This window comes from Metarhizium brunneum, chromosome 2, assembly GCF_013426205.1.
Source record: "Metarhizium brunneum chromosome 2, complete sequence".
NCBI lineage: Eukaryota > Fungi > Ascomycota > Sordariomycetes > Hypocreales > Clavicipitaceae > Metarhizium > Metarhizium brunneum.
The window spans coordinates 1,085,523-1,107,171 of NC_089423.1; the positions used below are offsets into that span (position 1 = coordinate 1,085,523).

Consider the following 21,649-nt stretch of genomic DNA (forward strand, 5'->3'; position numbering starts at 1 on the left):
CGCAACGCCTCTCCATGTCGTGGTTGCAACGCACACACTAGAAGTTTTGGAAGATTCTTCTGGGGAAAAAAACGCCGAATGCTCAACAACAGGCAAGGGTTAAAGATATGCACCCAAGAGGAAGATTGCAAATCTACGCATCATCTCGGCAGGCGCCAGTGCCAGTTGCCAGTTGCCAGGTACCTGCAAACACCTGCGCACACCGACTCCGGTCTCGGGCCGTGATGTCAAGTGGTTGGTTCTACAGAAATTGGCGCAGGGGGCGACTGGTCCTGACTAGCGCACGACCTTGTTGGCCGTGACCGTCGCCATCATCACCATCACCCACACGTCAGCGGCAACCATTATTGCTTCGCCGAACCTCTGGCTGCCCACCGACCCCCTCAGCTGTACCTGCTCCGAAGCCCTGTTCCACATCCCTGTTCTACCAGACCTGTTATACAATGCTGGCCCACGCGTGCCACCAAGCATCGGCTGCAATCCCTTTCGCCGACGGATGATTGCAGCTTAATCCGTCTCCCACGACCTCAATATTGGGCCGTCAGAACGGACGTGTGGCGTGCCAAGTCTAGGTACTGAAGTGCGCTTGGAATGAAATACTATTGCCACGATGACCAGCAGGATGCTAGCAGGCATACGCCCCAGGTCACACATGCTCAGATATTACATCATAACGCATAATACTGCGTGGAACCGGGAGTCTCTCCTGGGAAGGCGCGCGTCCACAATCATCTCGTTTGTAGTAAAAGTGTACAGAACCCAATTACCATGCAGCATGGGGGCCATGTCATGTAATATGAAATTCACCCGGAATAATAAACGCATGGATCCACTCTACCGCCTAGTTTCCCTTCGAGCCGCTCTTGTTTTGAGCAAACTCACGCACTTTTCTCGACGAGCCTGGTTCGGCTCAAGGAATTGGCTGAAGAGCACCAGATCAAGAGTTCCCCACAAGTCGACGAATAGTTCATGGAGTAGGCAGGTTCATTCATGTGAAATCTCGCCATTTTAGAGCAGCTTCGACGGTCAGGCAAAGAATGCTTTTATACAGGGCGAAACGTCCAAGGAAATGCAAAAGGCCGACGGCAGAATGAGCAAACCCGGACCCCAATTAGCGTAATGTACTCCTTGTTGAGAGCCATACAGGGGTGGAATACCTCGCGACGTTAAGATGTCTTTAGGCTGGGTAAATGCCTGAGGGTTATAGGTAATTTGATGGGGTCGAATTTAGGCTCAAAGCTCGGGATGAAGAAATGTGCTCCGCCATCCAAGTGTTTATATCCCACTACTGGTACAATAACTGGAAGAGTAAATATCAATATCACGACGGGTAATGGCTCGCAGCGGTGAGCCACGGAGCGAGAAAATCTAACAATAGCGGCCTGATATCTCCTCTTCACTGTAATTGGCGTCTGTAGTCGCACCGCATGAGATGTCAAGGTAAACGGAAGATTCGATGAGCGTGTCGCCTGATAATAAGAGCCTGCCCGATTGGCTGGTGGCCATTGAGGGTATGGCATGTGCTGGCCAAAGTGCACTGACGCATTGATTGTACCATTTGATGTCAACGGTATTCAATGTTCACCCACAGAAGCAGAGTCGATTTGAATCCGGTGGTGGTTCAGATGGAGATTGCCAAGGAAGTGGTTGGAGGTATGCTGGCAACTGCTGGCATCGACCTTTGCCTCGACGCAACGCCCGCAAGCCCAATTCGTAAACGTCCAGATGTCTCTACCAACATGTAACGCATCTACTGGTGAACGAGTCAGGGGCAGCAATCATGTCGGGGCGTGATAGAGACCAAGTCAACCAAGACACTTGACATGGTGTAGCTAACGTGCTGGGTTGTTACACTTGGTGCCAAGGGGGCATTCTACGCTAATACAAGGGGAGTGGCCATTGCCGTGCATTTGACGTTAAAGTCAGGGATACCACTGGCGCATGGTATATTTCTTTTCGTCTCCTAATCTTTCATGCATATTTTCTGACTGTGTTCATGAGGGATACCTCTGTGGGGGCGTACGCCTCGGATTCCCTGCGGTAAAAGGCCAAACGGAGGTGGGACATTGAAAGCGCCGTTATTCGTGCGAACAAGGCTGCTGCTATTACGATCCAGAGCGTGGGAGCTCAAGATGGGATTCCTTGGTCAGACGAGATTGACAATTTCGATGCACCTGGGAAATATCACCATGCTGTACGTTCCAACTCTCTCGCCGGACTTGCTAGTGAGACTTGACTGATTGGGTATCGTGGTACAACCTGGTATCACAAACATGGGGCTGAACATGCCCATGACGGTGAATGTTTGGAAATATCAATCTATTTGTCATCTTTGCTTCGCCACTTCCTGATGCCCTTTCCGTATGTGGCCCATTCGCATGATTCAGTATCAGCCATCTTTTCGTGTATTTCCATTCAAGTTTGCGGGATTCTAAGAGCCTCGACAAAGCTGCAAAAAAAGATTGCAATATAAGCAGTCAGGACAACGGACGACTCTGGGCACCAAAGGACCTCAGAAATTGGGCAACCTCATCATGTCCATTATCGGTAGCCCAAGATAGGGGCGTTAGCCCCTGCGAGTCGACCGCTGAGGGGTTTGCTCCGTTCGCCAAGAGCACGCGTACCACCAGACCTTCTCATGACCCTTTTCAGCCGCCAACGAGAGAGGCGTCTGTTGGTCGTCTGGGTCAAGTGCCTCTATATTGGCACCTTTCTCGACGAGTATGTGACCCATGACATCAGATCCCCCCTCTGCAGCCCACAAGAGTGGTGTTCGACGTGAATTATCAACAGCGTCAACCTCCACACCCTGATCGAGAAGTGGCCTCACGACGGATTCACCATCTCTCACTAGCGCCCACGAAAGTGGCGTCCGGCGCGAATTGTCGGCTGCTTCAACACGAGCACCACGCTCGAGGAGCAATCATACAGTCGCTTTATGTCCATTGTAAGCTGCCCTCAGGAGGCAGGGGAGCAACCTTCATGTGCTCCCGACCACGAGGTGGCTGAGGAATAGAGTCTGCGTTCAAAAGCCTCCCGAAAGAGCCTTTGGTGAAAACTACCGACTCTTTGTTCATGTTGGCTGTTTCCTGAGCTGAACTATCGAGACAAGGTACGGCTATGAGCGATAATGAAACCATGTGGTTCGCCACATGGTCCAAGACAAAATTGTACATTTAAGTTGAGTCTCCCTTGCTTTTCGCCACCTTTCTCGTATCTCCTTGGGAATTTGTTCGCAAAGTGGGCATACAAATCGATTGCGCAGAGCGACTTGTTGTCTCCTAGGAGAAAGGGCGTCAAGCTGCACTGCGGTTGGGGCAGACTCCTTTTCCGGGTGAGAATTGACATCTAGCATATGTGCTCTCCACTGCAACTCGGTCTCAAAGGTCATAGAGGGGTCACGGTCCAAATTACAATACCACCGCATAGTATGCGCCTTGCGTAACCAATCTTTCGAATGGACAGATTCCATATGAGCCTTCTATTCGTGACGGTGAACGAAGGATACAACAGACAAGCATATGGCTTAATATCCTGGTCGACATGGCGTTTCCAATGGTCATTTCTCTCTTTCTCTGAGCTTCTGTGTTCCAAAGCCGTTAAACAAAATGGGCATTGGACGCGAGTCTCTCCTTCGCTGGCCGTTGGGGGTGGCGGATATATAAAAGAGTCTTGTTGCGTAGTGGAAATGGTGCTGATGGCTGTTGTCATGGTCCCTTGCGAGGGTAGTTGAAGTCGTTTAATCGCGGGTGCCTCTGGGTCCATGTCCGGCCGAGAAGCTGTTGTTAGGCCGGTGACAACCGTAGGATTAGGCGGTCGTCTATCTTTGCCCTGCTCGGCGGTCGCTTGTGTAGTTTTCAGATGATGATCTTTGCCTTGATTGGCAAGGGATACAGTCTTGGGGACTTGTCTGACAACAAGTCTTATTGCATGCCGTTTCTTTTTGCAATAGCATTCGACGTCGGGCTGCGATGTCATCTCCCAATTGCTGGCATAATCCCTTGCGGGCAGCTGGGAATCGGTAACGGACCAATGACGCCATGTCCCTACGAAAGGCAACATCTTGCTCGGTAAGTATGGTCGTGACCATGTGATTCAGTTGCTTTTCTGATGCTTTGGCAACAACCACAATGTGTAATCGATCTAGGGCGGAGTCGACTCCCCGAGAGGCATCTTCCCATCTTGTCAGGAAGCTTGGTTGCGCTTCTGAGTATGATGTCGTTGCATCGTGAGAGGGGAACGAAAGACCTTCTGGCTTGCAATCGACTGGACTCAAAGTACCATGACGTGAATTGGCGAACCATCCACAAACAAGTAATGTTCTTACACCACTATGGTTAGACCTACTGCGATGCAAGTTTCTCAAAATCATCTCCAAAAACTCCACCACCATTGCAGAAATGTCAGCAAGACCTCGCAGTCTTTCATTCAGCGATGAATCCATCAGCGACAGGGCTCCTGTGTAGTCAATTCAAAACAAGAAGCTGTTGCGTAAGCCTCGGAAGTCAAAGGGCGAGCGTCTTTGTTTCGTAGAAGTCGTAGGGCCATCACCTGGATTGAGAGAGTGCGAGAGGAATGAATTGCCATGATTTTCGACCACGCGGCCAAAGCAATCGAGACATTGGTGTACAATGTCGGATATGGCCGTGGCTATGTCTTCCTGTGTGTCGTCCATGCAGTCAGATTGCCCTTGAAGGGTTGGCAAGAGAGGCGGGGGGTTGGTTGAGCGTGCTCAATGTGCCTTGAGTAAAACTTGGATCAGCCAGACAAATGAAAATGTGCAGCGTACGAGTTCAAATATGGCTCGGCTTTGGGTCGCCAAATAACGTCGCCGGTCGAAACGAGACGCTTTGTCAGGCATATGCAGCAAGGGACCATGAAAGGCCAGCTGAAACCGCCATAAGGGAAGCTCAGCCTTGAAAGATGGCATTTACCTCCCTCTTTCATTCTCCGTTTTGTTTTGTTTCCTGAAAGTCTCAACCTTTGACTAGCAGAAGAATGCGCGCCTTGTCGGACCCAACCTCGGCCCGTGCGAGGTGGCGTGTTCTGCACAGTGCAGACCCTTCACTCTATTCCTTGTCACCGAGAACCTTCCGACCACAGAAGACGTCGGTCAAGGTTGTTATGGCTCCTGGGCAGTTGACCAGCGCGACCATAGTCCCTTGCTTGTTCTCCCAAGCTCATCGCATTGTGGAAACTACCGACAGAAGATCTCATATCAGAACATGTCTCAGACATCTCCGGCCCGACGGGCACGAATGCTGCTGATGGACGCACCGAGCCAAGCTGGCGATCTCGCGGCCACACTTCCATGTCCCAGCCTCAAGCCGTTAGGCCATGGTTAGGGTTATTCCATCACTCATATAAGATTGAATCCTGACATGTAGGGCATCAATTCGTCGCAGCTATTGTCCCGCTTCTTCCAGCCTTGCTTCAAGATGGCGATACGCGGTATGCCATGCTTGTCTTGCACTATGATCTCATCATCGACAGTATAACAAAACGAGTGACCCGTGCTTCACAGTGGTGAGAAATCATGCGATGGCTAGAAGCAACAGTTCTCCTATACTAATAGAAATATGACCAAATACTACAAGAAAATGACAGCATACAATCCAGGTGTCTATAAGTCGGAATACTACGCAAACGACTGCCAGTGTTACTACACATCTGCTTACCCATCTGTCCAGACATCTAGTGCCTGCCCAGGATGGTAATAATTACACGGACATAAGTTGACTACACCGGAAAGTCGAGAGCCTCGTCATATCGAAAGATTATTGTTCGACATGCGATTGAGGGTTTGGCATTTTCCAAGTGATACGAGACATCTTTACGTCAGCGAAGGAAGATAAGATAATGACCACGGAGTAGGTCTTGAGGAGGCCAGTCAGACAAGGAGAAAAGCATTTCAAACCAACGTCGAAGTGTTGCCGAGAGCGGCAACTTGGAACTGGGCTTACAACTTGGCGCCAAGCTCAGCTCACGATTAAGAAATCAGAGTTGCAATACAGCCAGACATGGTAACACGTGGGTGTGGCCAAGACTTTATGTTCCCCAAGCCATCCTTTGGTGCGTCTTGTGGAGGCAAATATATGCCATGAGATGCGTGGCCCGTAGTCCCACTCAACTCGTATCAGATGGTTGGCAGAAATTTCAGCCTATTGCGGCAAAAATTGGTTTACAAGCTCCTTCCATGTAAGCTTTTGGCAAAGCATCACATGTAAGTGAAAGAGAGTCGGTTCGCCTGCAGTATTGTGTCTAGGTTATAGGTCGAGGACCGACATCTAGACCTATTGAGCTGGATTTTGGCAGAAACCATTCACATTCTTCGTGCAGACCGCGACGTCGGATTTCATCTCTCATAAGCTGCCTCAAATTGGATCGATGGCAACAACTAGTACACAACGGCTGAGTGCTCGCGTGCTTGGCATGTTTGCGCTAGCTAGTTTTTGCCACCGAGAGTTGGTGTCTGCATCGGTGCGTATGCATGGAGTACATGTATTCATCTTGGTCAAGTCCTGGTAACCACTAACATGGGCCCAACGTGTATCCATCAAGATGCGACGCATGTGATGCGTCCCTTGCTTCAGCAGAAAACCGGCTGTCACTAAACAGTACGGGGACTCGTGGAATCTCTTGAATCCCACGTGGTGCACCTGGACCGGGTACCAAACCGCGGAACCGGTGGCGAGTGAAGAGCCAGATTCAGATTCGGGCTGGAGAGAAGATGCAGAGCCACCAACGATTCATGAATTCAGTCCAGAGGTGTCTTGGTCATTGTGCCAAGCATAATCATGGCCTTTTCATGTTCCGTGTGCCAAGTCGAGGAGGAAAAGTCGCCAAAAGGCCAAGATAATTGCCAAGGTGAGGCGCTGCAGAAACAATTCGTTGCTCGCAACAGGAGTCGAGTTGTTCCTACACGTGTAGTCTGCAATGCCTATGATTGGTCTAGACAGGAGGTCATTGCCAGATCTGGCACGGCTTGGCACTGCCCCTATCCGCTTTTCGGCTTGGCGCGCTAACTCTGATTAGACTCTGGATTAAGCTTGTCTTTTACCTCGTGCTCATAGCCGGATTATGGCCGGGTTGAGTTGTGTCGTTGCATGACGTTGAACAGTGGCGTTTGCGAGTCGCTTGTTGCTTCCTCTGTGGGAGAAGGAGATCAAGTATGTACGAGGCCGACTGGTCTAATCGGCCATCTAGCATTGGACCGAGACCTCACATGTTTCGTGCTGCTTTCCAAAGAAGACCCTTTGGCCATCAAACATCCATGATACGGCGTGCTGACTTGTCTGCTCGTGAATACACTAGACAACAAGACCAATAAACGATCATCGTCGCCATCATCTGGGCTCTGTCACGAGTGGTGGACCATATCACCAATGCACCCACTCACACGGGTTGAAGAAGACGATACTATTCTTCATCAAATAATCTTGACTCGACAGAATGTTCAAGTCAAGTATGATGACCGTCTTAACAATCATTCAGACGAGACGGCCAGGTGTTTGTACAACTGTTTGCTAATTCGGGGTTTCCGACCGCTCCGCTTCGTTGAGCTGCATGCCGTGTAATACCCTTCCTCAACTTTAATTCCTAGTCACGCCTGTCAAAAGGACAATGAAGAGTGCGATGCAAATACGCCTTTGCAATCCCTCAAAGGCTTCCAAGATAATGCTTGGAGCCAGAGACCCACCAACCCTTCCTCGGACAGTCCTACAGTCTCTTCTCTGGGGGGAGGCCTGCTCCAATGAGCATAAAGAGTCGTAGCACGACTGCGAATCCGTCATGTGCAACTCGCATTAATCCTCTAGGCTAGGTTTTCTCCTAGTCGGCCTTGGCCCTGCATGCTGTCAACGCCACATGGAGACTGTCCTTCGAACCAACGACTTGCCTGCCCGACGTGTATATGTCTCCGTCATGTCCACACCCATAGTTTTTCTATATAGGCCGCTGAACACCTTTCGCTAGCACCATTTGATATCCCTTTCTCCAAGCCGAACCTCGGGCCACCCAGTCTGCCGTCCGTCTTGCCACTCTGCTGGGATCGAGGCACCCTTCCACCTTGCCGCGGTTTGTACATGGGAGCCTATTACATGCACACCAACAGATAAACGGGGACAACAACAAGAAGCGCAAAATGACGCTCCATCAGTACGACTACCTCTTTGCCGTTGGCACCATCTTTGCGTTCCTCGATGCCTGGAACATTGGAGCCAACGATGTGGCCAACTCGTGGGCCTCATCGGTCTCGTCCCGATCCGTCAGCTACGTCCAGGCCATGATCGGTGCCAGTTTGATGGAATTCAGCGGCGCCCTCGGCGTGGGCGGCCGTGTCGCCGATACCATCCGAACCAAGGTCGTCGACGTCGGTGCCTTTGAGGAACGGCCCGCCCTCCTCATGCTCGGCATGGTCTGCGCCGTCATCGCCTCCTCGTGCTACCTCACCGCCGCCACTCGGTTCGGTATGCCCGTCTCGACCACGCACTCCATTCTGGGCGGCGTCTTGGGCATGGGCATTGGCGCCCTTGGCAACACCGGCATCACCTGGGTGGGCTACAACAAAGACGGCTCCGTCGACCTCAAGGGCGGTGTAGTCCAAGTCTTCCTCGCCTGGGTCATCGCACCGGTTCTATCTGGCTTGTTCGGCGCGGCCATCTTCCTCATCACCAAGTACGGGGTCTTGTTGCGATCGAATCCCGCCGTGAGAGGCCTCGTCCTCGTCCCCATCTACTTTTGGATCACGGCCTCGCTCATCGTCATGCTGCTGATCTGGAAGGGTGGCGACTACGAAGTTAAACTGACGGACGCCCAGATCCCCGGTGTCATTGTGGCCACGGGCGCTGCCTGGGGTCTGCTGGTGTGCTTGTTCCTTGTGCCCTGGATGTACCGGGTTGTCATCAAGGAGGACTGGCAGCTGAAGTGGTGGCACATTTTTCAGGGTCCCCTTCTTCTCCGAAGAGGCGAGGTCCCTCCGCCCCCGGAGAACTTCACCGGCGTTGTCCGCAACTTCTACGAGGGCCATTTGACCCGGGAGGAACTCGAGGCTCGACGTGCCCGAGACGCTGCCACCACCGAAGATGTCGAGGGTCAACACGAAAAGACGGCCGCCGCTTCCGACATCTCCGCCCCAGAGGCTGCCGAACGGCCCGTCGCCTCTACTCACAAGTCTCTCATCGGCCCCAAGCCCGACTCTGCTTGGTACTCTGGCGCCGGGCTATGGTGGTGGTTCAAGTGGGTTCTGCTGCGCGGCATCGACCAGGACATTGTCAGTTCCCAGAGCGAGAAGTCTGTTATTGCGGGTGATGTCGAAGAGATTCATGCCCGAGCCCACCACTACGACAACAAGGCCGAGTTCCTTTACACTTTCCTGCAGGTCATGACGGCGGCGGCCGCCTCCTTTACCCACGGCGCCAACGACGTCGCCAACGCGGTAGGTCCCTACGCCACCATCTACCAGATCTGGAACAGCGGCGTGATACCCCAGAAGGCTCAGGTTGACCTGTGGATTCTTGCTTTTGGCGGCGCTGGCATCGTCGTTGGCCTCTGGACATATGGCTACCACATTATGCGCAACCTGGGCAATCGCGTCACTCTAATGTCCCCCTCTCGTGGGTTCTCTATGGAACTGGGATCCGTCATTACCATCATCGTGGCTACCCGTCTTAGTAAGTCTAGAATTTAAATCTTTGGGGGTGGTGATGCATTTTTGGACTACTGACTGGTGTGAAATCAAACAGAGCTGCCCGTTTCTACGACTCAGTGCATCACTGGTGCCATTGTTGGCGTTGGCCTCTGCAACGGTGACTGGCGCTCCATCAACTGGCGGATGGTTGCCTGGATCTATCTCGGATGGATCATTACTGTACCTGCTACCGGCTTAATCTCTGGTATTTTGATGGGTTTTATTACCTTTTCCCCCCATTGGTGAGACGGTTTGCATATATAGTTGTAACCCCTTTGTGTTTTGCGAAATAAAAAGTGTAGTAGAGAGTCGGTATTGCCAGGAGGGGATTGCAGAGGTACAATATATAGTCATGCCATTTATTTTCCTGGCCCAAGGAGTGAATATAACCTGATAGATAGCATCTTTATATCAATACAACAGTCTGTTTATTTTACCGTTTAGTTAGTACTTACCTACTTGGGTTGGTAGTATTTGTCTAGGGTGTGATGCCTTGTATGTATGTGAAGACCCCGTCACTCGTTTAGCAACACACGTATAAGGAACTGCTGCTTGCAGCAAGATAAACAAATTCGCACACATGTCCGAATAGTCTGGCAAAGTTCCCAAATGTATTCCGCTGGCGAGCTCGTTTCTCACTCACCTGGTTTATACATGTAACCTGACTGGCTGCAGCCAGTGGGTCGGCGAGAATGCGGGGTCAGCCGACAGCGGGGCTCACTCACCGAGGTGAGTAAATGAGGAACCAGACAATTATTTTTTTTTTGGCCGAGACCGTCCGCAGCTTTCGCAGCAACTCTCGTTGCCGCAGCCATCGCCAACCACCATGTCTCGAAGCGTGGTACAACCCAACAGCTGGGTGGCATTGAGACTGCCAAACGACGCACTGCGCGTTCTCCAAGTCGCACCAAACACGTGCGTCGCATCACCACCCGCCCTGCGACGCAAACACCACTGACGCACCTCTTGTCCAGGACAATCTCCCTCGGAAAATATGGCTCGTTCCCGAGCAATTTGCTCATGGAGCGCCCGTTCCACCTGACGTACGAAGTACAAGAGAAGCGCCCCGGCGAAAACTTCTCCCGGCTGCGAATCGTGCCCGGCGCAGAGCTCAACGCCGACATACTCGCCGAGACCAACGAGAATGAGCAGACGGACGGCGACGCGGCCATTGTCGTCGGCGAAGGCGAGCAGCTGGCGCTCGTAGACGAATCCGGCAAGGTTGTCGCGCGGTCGAATCGAGAAATCATTGACGACTCGGCGCGGCAGACGCTCACAGCAGACGAGATTGAGGTGTTGAAGCGCGAGGGCGCCTCGGCCGGCAAAGAGCTGATTGCCAAGCTCATGCTGTCGCACACGGCGATTGACCAGAAGACGTCGTACTCGCTCGCGAAATACAAGCTCCTGAAAGAGCGCAAGTTCCTGAGGAGATTCTCCGTGCTGCCGCTGGACGTCGTCCTGCTGGGCCAGTGGCTGCTGGAGAACAGAGACGCCTGGAAAGTGCTGGAGCTGAGGCCGGAGATGATGGGCCTGCTGGGATGCTGGGCAGACGTGCATTTCGGAGGCGAGCCCGCCCAGGGCGTGCGCGAGCCTCACGGGGGCCGGTGGCTAGCGGTCGATGACACGGGCGGCCTGCTGGTGGCCGCTTTGGCGGAGAGGATGGGATTGCTGCACCACGAGCCGGGGGAGCAGGCCGCGTCCCCGGGCCCCGGGGAGGAGGAGGAGGAGAGCCGGCCGGCGGCAGAGGCGGCCGCAGGGCAAAACGGCGCAAACGGCGGCCCCGAACAACAACAAGAGCCTCCGTCGTCGCCACAGGCGCAGCGGACGAGTAAGAAGCGTCCTCGCTGTCGTGATTTCGACGACCACTTCGCCCTCACAAATACAATCACCCTCATCCACTCCAATTCGCAGCCTAACTTATCCGTGCTGCGGTACTTTGACTACGACGCCGGCGATCCCAACCCGACGTACCCGTACCACCCGCTCTTCACCAACCTCCTCCCCATCTCGTGGCTGCAGCTCGTCGACCCCGCGCAAGACGTCGTCTGCTCCGAGAAGCCGGCGGACGCGACGCCCGAGGAGCTCGCGTCCTGGAAACCCAACCGCCGCGGAAACTACCACCGCAAACGCCGCAGGTGGGCCCGGACCAACGAGGTCATCGAGAACACGCGGGCGGGCGGCTTTTCCGGGCTCGCCGTAGCGAGCACCATGGACCCCGTTTCCGTCCTGCGCGAGGCGCTCCCGCTGCTGGCGGGGGGCGCCCCCATCGCCATCTACTCGCCGACCATCGAGCCGCTGGAACAGCTGGTGGACTGCTTCAGCATCGGCCGCCGGGCGGCGTGGGTGTCGTCGCTGCCCGCGGAGGCGGAGGGCAAGACGCAGGCCGAGCTGGACCGGTGGCGGGGCACGAGGGAGTTCCCCATTAATCCTACCTTGGTGCTGGGCGCGGCCGTCCAGAGCAGCAGAGCCAGGAGGTGGCAGGTTCTGCCGGGGAGGACACATCCGTTCATGACGGGGAGAGGGGGCGCCGAGGGCTTCTTGTTTACGGGGTGGAGGGCGATTCCGGCCCAGGGGAGGGTTTCTGCAAGGGGCAAGTTCCAGAAGAAGAGGGGAGAAGCGGCATGATGATTTTGTATAGTATATTTGTTGGGTTAATGGATTGGACTAAGACCTTGGGTCTACGTGTGTCCGTGGGTGAATTGGGATACGAATGTGCTTGCGTGTAGATTATGCAAGGAGCGATACCCAGAATATGCATCAATCGCAATGAACACTGTGCCCCAGATACGTGTTGTGTAATCAAGGTTGATCAACCATGGACCCGAGCAGCTTCGAAACCATTGCAATTGTGGTGTCTCATTATTGAAGTTTTGTATAGAACAGGGGACTGTGTTTGTGCCTAGTCGCAAAGGCTACTATGGAACAATCCTTTACAGCGCCTTGCCCATAAACTTTCTCTTGGTAAAGCTCAACCACCACTTGCTAGGCTTGGTTTCGTCATCTGCGTACACCCGTGCAAGTAATCGCGCCGCCAGCTCCTGCCGTACCTGGGACATGTACTGCCTTAGCTGCTCGGCATCCAGTCTATCCCTGGGAGGCTCGTACATCTACCACGAAGGAATGTTAGTCGCAATTAGGGTTCGAGCCACCATTCCCCGGAACAAGTTGCGACAAAAATCGTAGCCCAAGGCGGTAGAAACACTTGTAAAACAGCAACGTACCTGATTCAGGGGGAAGCCCGGGTCTCCCGGGATAGCAAAGTTCAAATCCAGTGCCAAGTTCATGACATCCTTTTGCGCATCTCTCGCCGTCGCGCCAGGCTTAATCTTTTGCAGACAGTCGCTCAGAAACAAGATTCCGTACACGAGCAAGCGATCCGCAGGACCCTGGATCTCAAAGTTGCGGAAGAATGTGTTGGCACGGAAGAGCGAGATGACCTCGTCGAGGATATCGTAACTGTCGCTGTCCGGGTCGGGGGACTCGTTGGCCGGCAGCGGTGGTGACGGGATGGGAAGCGTGTAGGCCGGTCCGCGCGTCTTTGTGCGTAGCGGGAGGATGGGAAAGTTGCCAATGAGGCGAGGAGGGTTGGGGTCATTGTTGAAAATGGAGTTGTAGGCCTGGTAAGGTGGTCAGCTTGAGGGCGAAGATGCGAAGGCTGCTGGAGAAGTGGTGACTGGTAATACGGGCCGAATGGAGGTGGGAAAATATGGCGGCAGGGAAGGGGGGGAGCACGAGGAGCTGGAGAGGTGTGTACATACCGGCATCTTGGTCAGGATGGCGAGCAGGACAGCTCAGCGATGATGCCTAGGATGGTGCGTTGGAAGTCGGTGATGCCTCGCAATTGCGCGGCGTTTGTCGTTGGCGGGAGTTGGCGGGGCTTTTTGGATTGGGAGCTGTTCGATGGTGGGGCGCAGCCACATATGATGATGATGATGGTCGGTGGCGGTGCAACATGTGGCTTGCCCCATCTGGCAGACAATGTGAGTCAATGACCATGTCTTTGTATCCTACGGCATGGTAAACTGTGTTGATCATTCTTGGTCTTTAACACAAATGGATATCAAATGGGCTCATGAGTTATGACAGGTACAGTGAGGAAAATTGCCTATGATGACAATTAGGAAGGGACTACTATTCGATCTTCTTGAAAGCGGATACTTGGGCTGATTGGGGATTATCTCTAACTTTTATAAAATATTATTTTTTCACATCTCGCTAGTATAAACTTCACAAGGGCTTTTAGATGGTATAATTAGCATCAAGCTAAGTGCAGTGCTTTGCGGGGTTGAGAGGCCTTATTGTACCCCGAGCGTAGCGTCGAAAGAAAGTAAACCATGGCCTTTGACGGGGGCTCAAGAAGACATTGTCCCAGGTGCCCCGACGATTATTCACACGAGGATGGAAGCGGTAGAGATGTATCGTGGCAGGATATCTGCTCTTTCCATGTTGAACCGCAACATGTGGGCCTGAAACAGCGTTTTGAATCCTCGTGAAAGGCGCCCGGTCAAGTGCAGGCGATACAGTATCGTGCAGATGGTTTCCAGCACATAATTATTATCACAGCGATTCATTGTGCTATACCTCCAAAAATAGCTTTTGTTTTAGTGTCATGTGTGGTAGTTTACCGCTTCCTAGCTCTATTTAAACCTGCCAGCAACGGTAAGCAACATCAACCTCACTCCTATAAAGATAAATTTTCTCCGTCCTTCATGGTAGCACGTAATGGTGTCAAGTTGCAACTGAAGGAGTTGGCAAGAGGCTGGGTAGATTAGCAGAGCGCCCTTGACCATGGTTACAAGGTCAAACCGCTTCCTCCAAAGGTCCATGGCGGATGTAAATTGCCCGCGAGCGGGCGAGCTGCGAAACAGATTTGCTTGGAGCTCGTTAAGATTCCCGCCGGATAAAAAATCCAGTGTATTGATGTATGGCAGCGCGAACACATTGCCGCTGAACAACCTTTGCCGTTTCTCTCCGACTGTTCGGCCACTTATTATCTCCCCAGCAGTCCAGGAAGGAAACTTTGCAACAATTTATCTTGTCGTGTCCGGCCTGACGATACGTACTACCAAGTGTCCTAACGGCCGCCAAGCACCCAGACATTGATATGACCTTCAGTCAATATATTCACGGGACAAGACTTGGGACCAGAATGAGGGAGTTTGCTCGCATTCCGTTCTGAAATTGTCTAAAACCCCGAACCGCTCTGCCAGGCGGTTCTTGGCTACTCACGATCGGCACACATATTCTCGATGATGGCCGACGACTCATGGGCCGATAAGACGCAGGAACCCTGGTGTGTGCTGATTATCCCATGACATGGTCGCTCCGGGATCAAGCGAGGCTTTTTGTACTTTTCGTGTTGGAATCAGTACGCGAGCACATGCTTCTTGACACGACATGTTTCTGTTCTCCTCTCCACTTTTGTTTGTTTGTTCTCTTAATCAAGTTTCGGACTTCTCCCACGACTGCTCTATGCCGACCCGTCCACACCGGCTCGTCACTGACGCTCAAGAGTCAGGTAGGTGTTGACATGTCCAATTTCCTGCGTGATTGCGATGACCACCGCAATATCTGAAGGGACTGGAACACAATTGTCGGCCTGGATGGAGAAAAGAGCCGGAGAGAATTTATAGTAGCCACTAGCCAGCACGTCGATACAGTCCATGAAATCTTAGACTAATGTGTGGCAGGTTGATCAATTGCGTATCGTCCCCACTTCCATGATTATTCAAAAACAGAGGGAATATTGGCGTTTTTCTAATTCAAGTTTTTCTTGCACAGGCCTCCAAAACTAGATTGCCCATTGCGGTGGCCACAGACACAACGCCAATCTACTTGAAAAATGGTGCTCTTGAAACGTAATCATCTTCAAGGACAGAGAAGTCCGTACACTGCAGTAATTAAACATCATGTCAGAGTTTTAGGCATAAGCTCTTCGACCAGGCTGTGTTGATATTCTCAGTTTCGACCAACGCGGACACAAACACCGCCAACAAGTGCCTGCTCCTCTTGTAAGCTGCTCGTGTTGGCGACATTGACTCACGCACGAGGAAAGAAAATTCTCCATGCCGGGATTCGGATAGCACACTGAGCTGGTATTCGTCTGACAACCTTGCCTACTTGTGCAAGCATGGCCGAGTCGTATAGTACTCGGAATCACCCACAAAACGGGAAGCCGCTTTCCGGGTCGAGTGATGCTCGGGCCGGGGTAAGCAACGTGGTTGGTAATGCTGCAGCCCACTAACCCGATCTGGATATAATACGGTCAAGTGTTGCCGTTGGGAATCGCCAACGACCTTGCTGGAGACGTAGCTGGCCAATGTACGCCGCGGGCGAGTAGATGTTCTCGAGCGCCGGGCACCAACGACTGGCTGGCCAAGCTTCGGTTCGCATGAAGCGGGTGGAGTGAGTTGTCCTCTTGGGCCGGTTAGTCCGTCTCGGCGGTCTATATAACAGAGGGCTATATTATGCTAGCAGGGGCCGAGTACCCGATGAGAATATCCGAGTATTGCTGCCAAGAGTTATTGCAAGTCGACCAAGGCCGGACTTGGCCTTCTTAAGCCAAGACGTAGGTTGAGAAGCCGACAGGAGACATGTCGATGACCAGGGAGTAGGGAGCTGGGCGCAGTTGCGTGTAGCTGAACAAATGTCCTGCTTGACAGCTGTGATGATATACCGCGATGGACAGATACAATACCGATGGCAAGGACTATCCGAATCCCACCTTGGATGCTTCTGAGACGCAACATCGGCCCCAAATTGCCTCATAGGGCAGCCGTGGTGGCGAGTGTCGATCCCGCAACCGGCGCCGAGCGAATTCTTTACGTAACTTGTGAACTATTGTTTGCTTGTGCTCCACTGGCCCAGGATAATCATCCCATTGTCCTAGTTAAGCATGGAAGCAAGCTTGATAGAGCTGTGAGTTGTCTAAACTTTAAAAGTTTGTCAAGACTTGCTGGCAGTGATCAGCTTTGGTCTACGCCGTACGACGTTGGCATAGCTGTCAACAAACTGTCTCCCGAATAAAGTGGGTTTATTCTAGTTGGAGGCAACGGTCATGCTTCTTGTGCACTCGCTTACTATTTACCGAAATTCGGGAGAAATGTGTTTTTTCCTTGACTACTTTTCGGTTGCCCAGACAAAAGTCTGGCCACATAGCCCCAACCTGGTTCTGCAGAGACATGTGATAGTGCAGCCAACTGCGAATTGCTGGGCTCCCCTCACACTTGGCATGGAGAAAACTCGGTTACCGATGGCAAAAAAAGGTCTTTGTGTCTCAAGACCATCGTGTAAAAAGTTGTGCTCCATGCCTGGTACGCCCGACTTGGCGTTTCTCCACCACTCAATTGACTGCCTTGGCAACACCCAGCGTGATCTTATCAGATCATCTTGGCCCAATGAGCTCGGGGCCAGGGTACGAGCGTCTTGTGACAAATGGTTTTCTTCGATCCACACTGCCCAGGGCTGGAGGTGTGCCTCGGAGAAAGTATCGACCTCAAGCGTGGCGGGAGCAGAAGACACGGCCAGCTCGTGGCTCCAGCCGGCTTCTTTGTTTTGTCTATAAAAGGGGAAATGGAATCCAGCCATCGCCGTACGCCTGGTTCCGTGTTCAGTAAAACATCTGGCCAAGTGGATTTGAACGCGCTTGCCGGACTTGCTGCCGCCAAATCCCCATCATGAAGGGCTTCACACAACTTGCGCTGCTCGCGGCATCGGCCACGCTGGGCCAGGCTGCTTTCCGAGAGGGATGTGCCGACGCGCCCTGGGACTCGGATACCGATTTCTTCTTGACCAAGTTTGAGAAGAGTCCTACCAATCCATTCCTGGCCGAGTACAACAAGACGTACGTGACCATTAAGAACCGTCAGAGCCGATATGTCGTTCTGTACTGCAGCAAGGAGCCGCCTCCCACCTCCATCGTCGGCGAGTCGTCCTTGTTCGTCAAGGCTCCCGTCAAGAATGTAGCTGCGCTGGATGGATTTTCCCAGAATCTCATCGAGGTTGGCAAACCATTGGTCCATCTGCACCCTGGGACGAGACGCTGACCACCAAATCTAGATGCTCGGCATGTCGACAAGCATTAAGCGCACCGGCGTGTATTCCGACGTGACGAGCTCATGTATTCGCGGCAACATGAAGGACAACATTACATTTGACGACGACGAGTGGGACAAGGCCCCGAAAGTCGACGTGACCTTCTACGGCGACACGGCCACGTCGGACAACAAAAAGGTCCTCATCTACAACGTTGGCAACTACGCGCCGCTCGCTCAGCTCGGCTACATCAAGTTCGTCTCCATGTTCTTCGGCCTCGAGGAGCTCGGCGAGAAGCTCTACGACGAAATCTCCGCCAACTACCGCTGCGCGGCCGCCCAGGTCCAGCAGGCCGTCATGGCCGGCACGTACCCTACCGGCGCGCTCATCTCGCCCATCCGCAAGGACGGCGACAAGTTCACCGTGTTCCAGAGCGCCTGGTGGAACTCGATCCTCTCGGACGCCGGCTCGGCGCTCGTCAACGTCTCGGCCGACGGCCAGGCCGCCGAGACGGGAAACCCGACCAAGCCGGCCCTCGTCACCATCGACGCCAACAGCGCCGGGAACAACTTTGCCAGGAACAGCTGGGCCATCATCGACACCACCCAGTACGACCAACTGCCCGGCAAGCAGGCCCCCAAGACCCTGCCCGAGTCTACCCGCATCACGGCGGACACGTACACGTCGAGATCGGGCGCCTCGAGCGCCTCGTACGCCGTCAAGAACAACAACGTCTGGCTTACGGACAAGGCGGCCAACCGCAACCGCCGTCACAGTGAGTTCCATGCCAACTGCTTTGGATATCCGCCCTTGTCATTGCTGACCGTGTCCCTCTCCCCCTTTCCGCAGACTTTTTTGACCGCGGCAGCGCGCGCCCGGATCAGGTCATCCGTGACATCATCTCCGTTGTATCGCCTTCGTTCCTGCCCGACTACTCAAACATGTTTATCCGCAGCGTCTCCAAGCCAGACGACGAGATTGCCCTCAGGCGATTCACCAACACGTGCGCCGAAAAGGGCAAGGAGCTGGAGACGCTGAGCTTGACCAAGTGCGATGCGCCGGCGTGGGTGGCCGGGTACCACGACTCTGGGTTGAAGCCGAACGCGTACCGCTCCGCTGACCAGGCTGAGTCTCTTGCTCTCCGCGCGAGCGGCAGCGGGCTCAGCGGCGGGCAGAAGGCTGGCATTGCCGTCGGCTCCGTGGTTGGGTTCCTCCTGCTTGCGGCCGCGGCGGGCTTCGGCATCTACAAGTGTCGCCGGGCTCGTGCCGGAGACAAGAATGCCAAGAGGAGCGAGATGGACCAGGTTGAGAAGGGGTCTGTATCGAGCAGGTCTACCCACTGAGCGGACGCTGAAGTTGACTTGTGCAGACACGTCTCGTCGTGGGGTGTAGATGGAAGGAGAAGTAGAGAGACTAGAGTAGCGAATACGAAGATATGAATAGCAGTATCAATACGCTGGTATGGAACAGCTCGCCGTCGTGCGAGCTAGATTGCCATAAGTGTCTGGCATTAAACACGTTCCAGAGTATGAAGTGTATCGAGTGCTGAGGTGTATTCTTAGACCAGGGCGTCTTGAAACCAACATGTTTTGGAAATGGGCATTTCTCATCTTATGCACCTCACATCCAGGAGCTATTGTAGACTGACCGTCACGGCTGCAAGATGAGTAAGGTGCAAGCGGCACGAATACATTGACCATGTCGTTGAGCTGGCGGATGGATGAATATTTCCGTCAACAGGGATAAATTCTATCTCTCGTCTAATACAAATCATGTCAATCCTTGGAAATCCTGGACTTTTGCGCTCCATACCCGACCACAGTTCTTGAAGCTAGAATGATTGCTTGTCATGCATGCGAGAGCATCGACGGAGCGCCATTCCTCCTCAGCTAACTCATTCGCTAATAGAAACTGATGTATTTCTGCATCCATATCGTACTCTTGTTGAAACAGAAAAGTACAAGACATGGTCTTTGCAGCATCGTCATTTGGGAGCGATAAGTGCTGCTTCACGACGTCAACCGTATTCATGAAGCATTTGAAGTCCCGTCACACATCACATGCAACTGGCAGATTGCGCCTCCCATATGGTGCTATTAATGTGCGTATTAGTAAGGAAATGCATAAATGTGCTTGACCTAACTTGCTATTAAACAGAAAGGTCAGAAGAGTTACTGCTACTAGTTTTGCCCTCACTTCATCCGCTTCGGCCACGTATAAAAGGAGAGCTTCTGCTAGCCATCTTCGCTCTGCACCTGTTACACGGAAAAGGCCCAACAGATCGTGAAGCCCAACAAAGGGGCTTCACCGATACAGGACTTATTAGTTACATAGCTAGAACACGTGCCCGGGTAAGAAGCTTAGGCTTAGGCGTTCCTTTTATGTATATAAGGCGGTTACCCTTCTCTTCCTTTCTTGTAGTAACTCAAGACCTTAGAGACCCTTCCAGATTATTGTTGAATTGAGCCCTTTTTGCTCCAAGCCTTCATATTGAACCCTTGTCACAGCACCTTTCTGGCCGAGTTGTACCATCGTTGGAACTATTTCATTAGCAGCATGGTCGGTGTCAAAATCTCCGAGGAAATCAGCTGCGACGTGTTGGACCGGTTTCCAATGCCTGTTTTGTCTCGCCGAGGAGAGCCCTGTTGCCTGGGGAAAGCTGGGTGCCAATGGATAAAGGTCGATGGCGTCTTAACCTTTGAGCTGTCCGGGGTTTTAGGGGTCCCCTAGTTGAGAAAGGTACCCAGATTGTATATTCATTCACTTTCAAGGAAGACACCTGGGCTATATCTTGCATCTCTCTAGGTAATAGTAAGATATTGTGACAAGGGTTCAACATAGAAGGCTTAGGGGCACGTGTTCAAGCTGTGTAACCAAAGGTCCCTCATCGGTGAAGCCCCTTTGTTGGGCGTCACGATCTGTTGGGCCTTTTCCGTGTAACAGATATAGATACTGGGTATTGGTGATAGCATTGCTGCTGCCCCTTGGAAGGGAGGGTGTCTTTTTGACAACAGAAAAAGCCTGCTATTCATCGGCATCGCGGAAAAGCCTCACAAAGGCATTCAACCACTCATTTTCAACACAGATAAATCACTTATTAATTAATTCAGACCTCGGTTTGTATATCTGCAAAAAAGCCCTAACACACCTAGTTAGATGACCACAATCCAAGGATCGGGTCACGTTCAATTTTATCCGTGGCTGCTAGTACTACATCGTGACAGTTATAAGCCCGGTGTACACTGCATTTTCAACCTCTTTCAATTACTACACATGCAAGGTCTTTAATTAAGGCCATTCAATCACCTATTATAAACAGTCAGGTCCTTTCCAGCCCCCCTGACAGGCTCTAGTGACGGGTATCAGTGGATTTCAGTCATCAGAAACTTGTCGTCAAATCCATCGGCAACTTCTACAATGCGATAGCTACGGAAGACAGCATGACCAGGCAGAGTCTCGGAGCCGAAACAACGTGCCTACTCCAGACCCAAGAACTAGCAGGTACGTAGTCGAAGTGAGTCGCCGACTCCATGCTCACCGGTAAGCGAGATGATGCGGGTACAGCCACGGCGGAACCAACTACGGAGTACAGAGCATGCTTGTCACACGGCTATCGGGAAACGAATCCCGCAAAGCGGCACTTGGCCGAATACGCCCGATATCCATACAAGTGTCAACGGTGTGTCTCTGTGTCCCCCAGCACGACCATCATCTGAGGCTTCCGTGGACCCCCTCGGAGCGAGTTGACGAGGCGCAGCCACACACGGCCGACGGCTCATTCAGATGAGTCGATGGCACCTCGCTTAGAGGGCGAGATTGGCTGATGTCATGCCCACGGCGTCCATGACCAATGGATGACTCGGCACGGCACGTGTACGCGAGTGGCTTCACGGGCAAAGTCGAGCATGGGCTCCGCCACAGCCACCG

The 21,649-nt window shown here is 52.8% G+C and overlaps 4 protein-coding genes across 4 annotated transcripts; 3 read left to right on the plus strand and 1 right to left on the minus strand.

Annotated features, from left to right (window-relative positions):
- Nucleotides 1-8,143: 8,143 nt before the first annotated feature.
- Nucleotides 8,144-9,934, plus strand: pho-4_1 (Phosphate-repressible phosphate permease pho-4; the record flags this gene model as incomplete). The annotated part of the gene is made up of 2 exons (XM_014687758.1): nt 8,144-9,671; nt 9,744-9,934. 2 exons carry the CDS (start codon nt 8,144-8,146, stop codon nt 9,932-9,934), a joined length of 1,719 nt encoding a protein of 572 aa, XP_014543244.1.
- Nucleotides 9,935-10,514: 580 nt separating this feature from the next.
- trm6 (tRNA (adenine(58)-N(1))-methyltransferase non-catalytic subunit trm6) lies at nt 10,515-12,313 on the plus strand (the record flags this gene model as incomplete). The annotated part of the gene is made up of 2 exons (XM_014687759.1): nt 10,515-10,603; nt 10,663-12,313. 2 exons carry the CDS (start codon nt 10,515-10,517, stop codon nt 12,311-12,313), a joined length of 1,740 nt encoding a protein of 579 aa, XP_014543245.1.
- A 305-nt stretch (nt 12,314-12,618) lies between these two features.
- Nucleotides 12,619-13,452, minus strand: ARC18 (Actin-related protein 2/3 complex subunit 3; the record flags this gene model as incomplete). The annotated part of the gene is made up of 3 exons (XM_014687760.1): nt 12,619-12,795; nt 12,910-13,305; nt 13,447-13,452. The coding sequence occupies 3 exons, from the start codon at nt 13,450-13,452 to the stop codon at nt 12,619-12,621; spliced, it is 579 nt and encodes a 192-aa protein (XP_014543246.1).
- Nucleotides 13,453-17,364: 3,912 nt separating this feature from the next.
- Nucleotides 17,365-19,065, plus strand: G6M90_00g033180 (uncharacterized protein; the record flags this gene model as incomplete). The annotated part of the gene is made up of 3 exons (XM_014687761.1): nt 17,365-17,688; nt 17,747-18,497; nt 18,572-19,065. The coding sequence occupies 3 exons, from the start codon at nt 17,365-17,367 to the stop codon at nt 19,063-19,065; spliced, it is 1,569 nt and encodes a 522-aa protein (XP_014543247.1).
- Between the last annotated feature and the right edge of the window lie 2,584 nt (nt 19,066-21,649).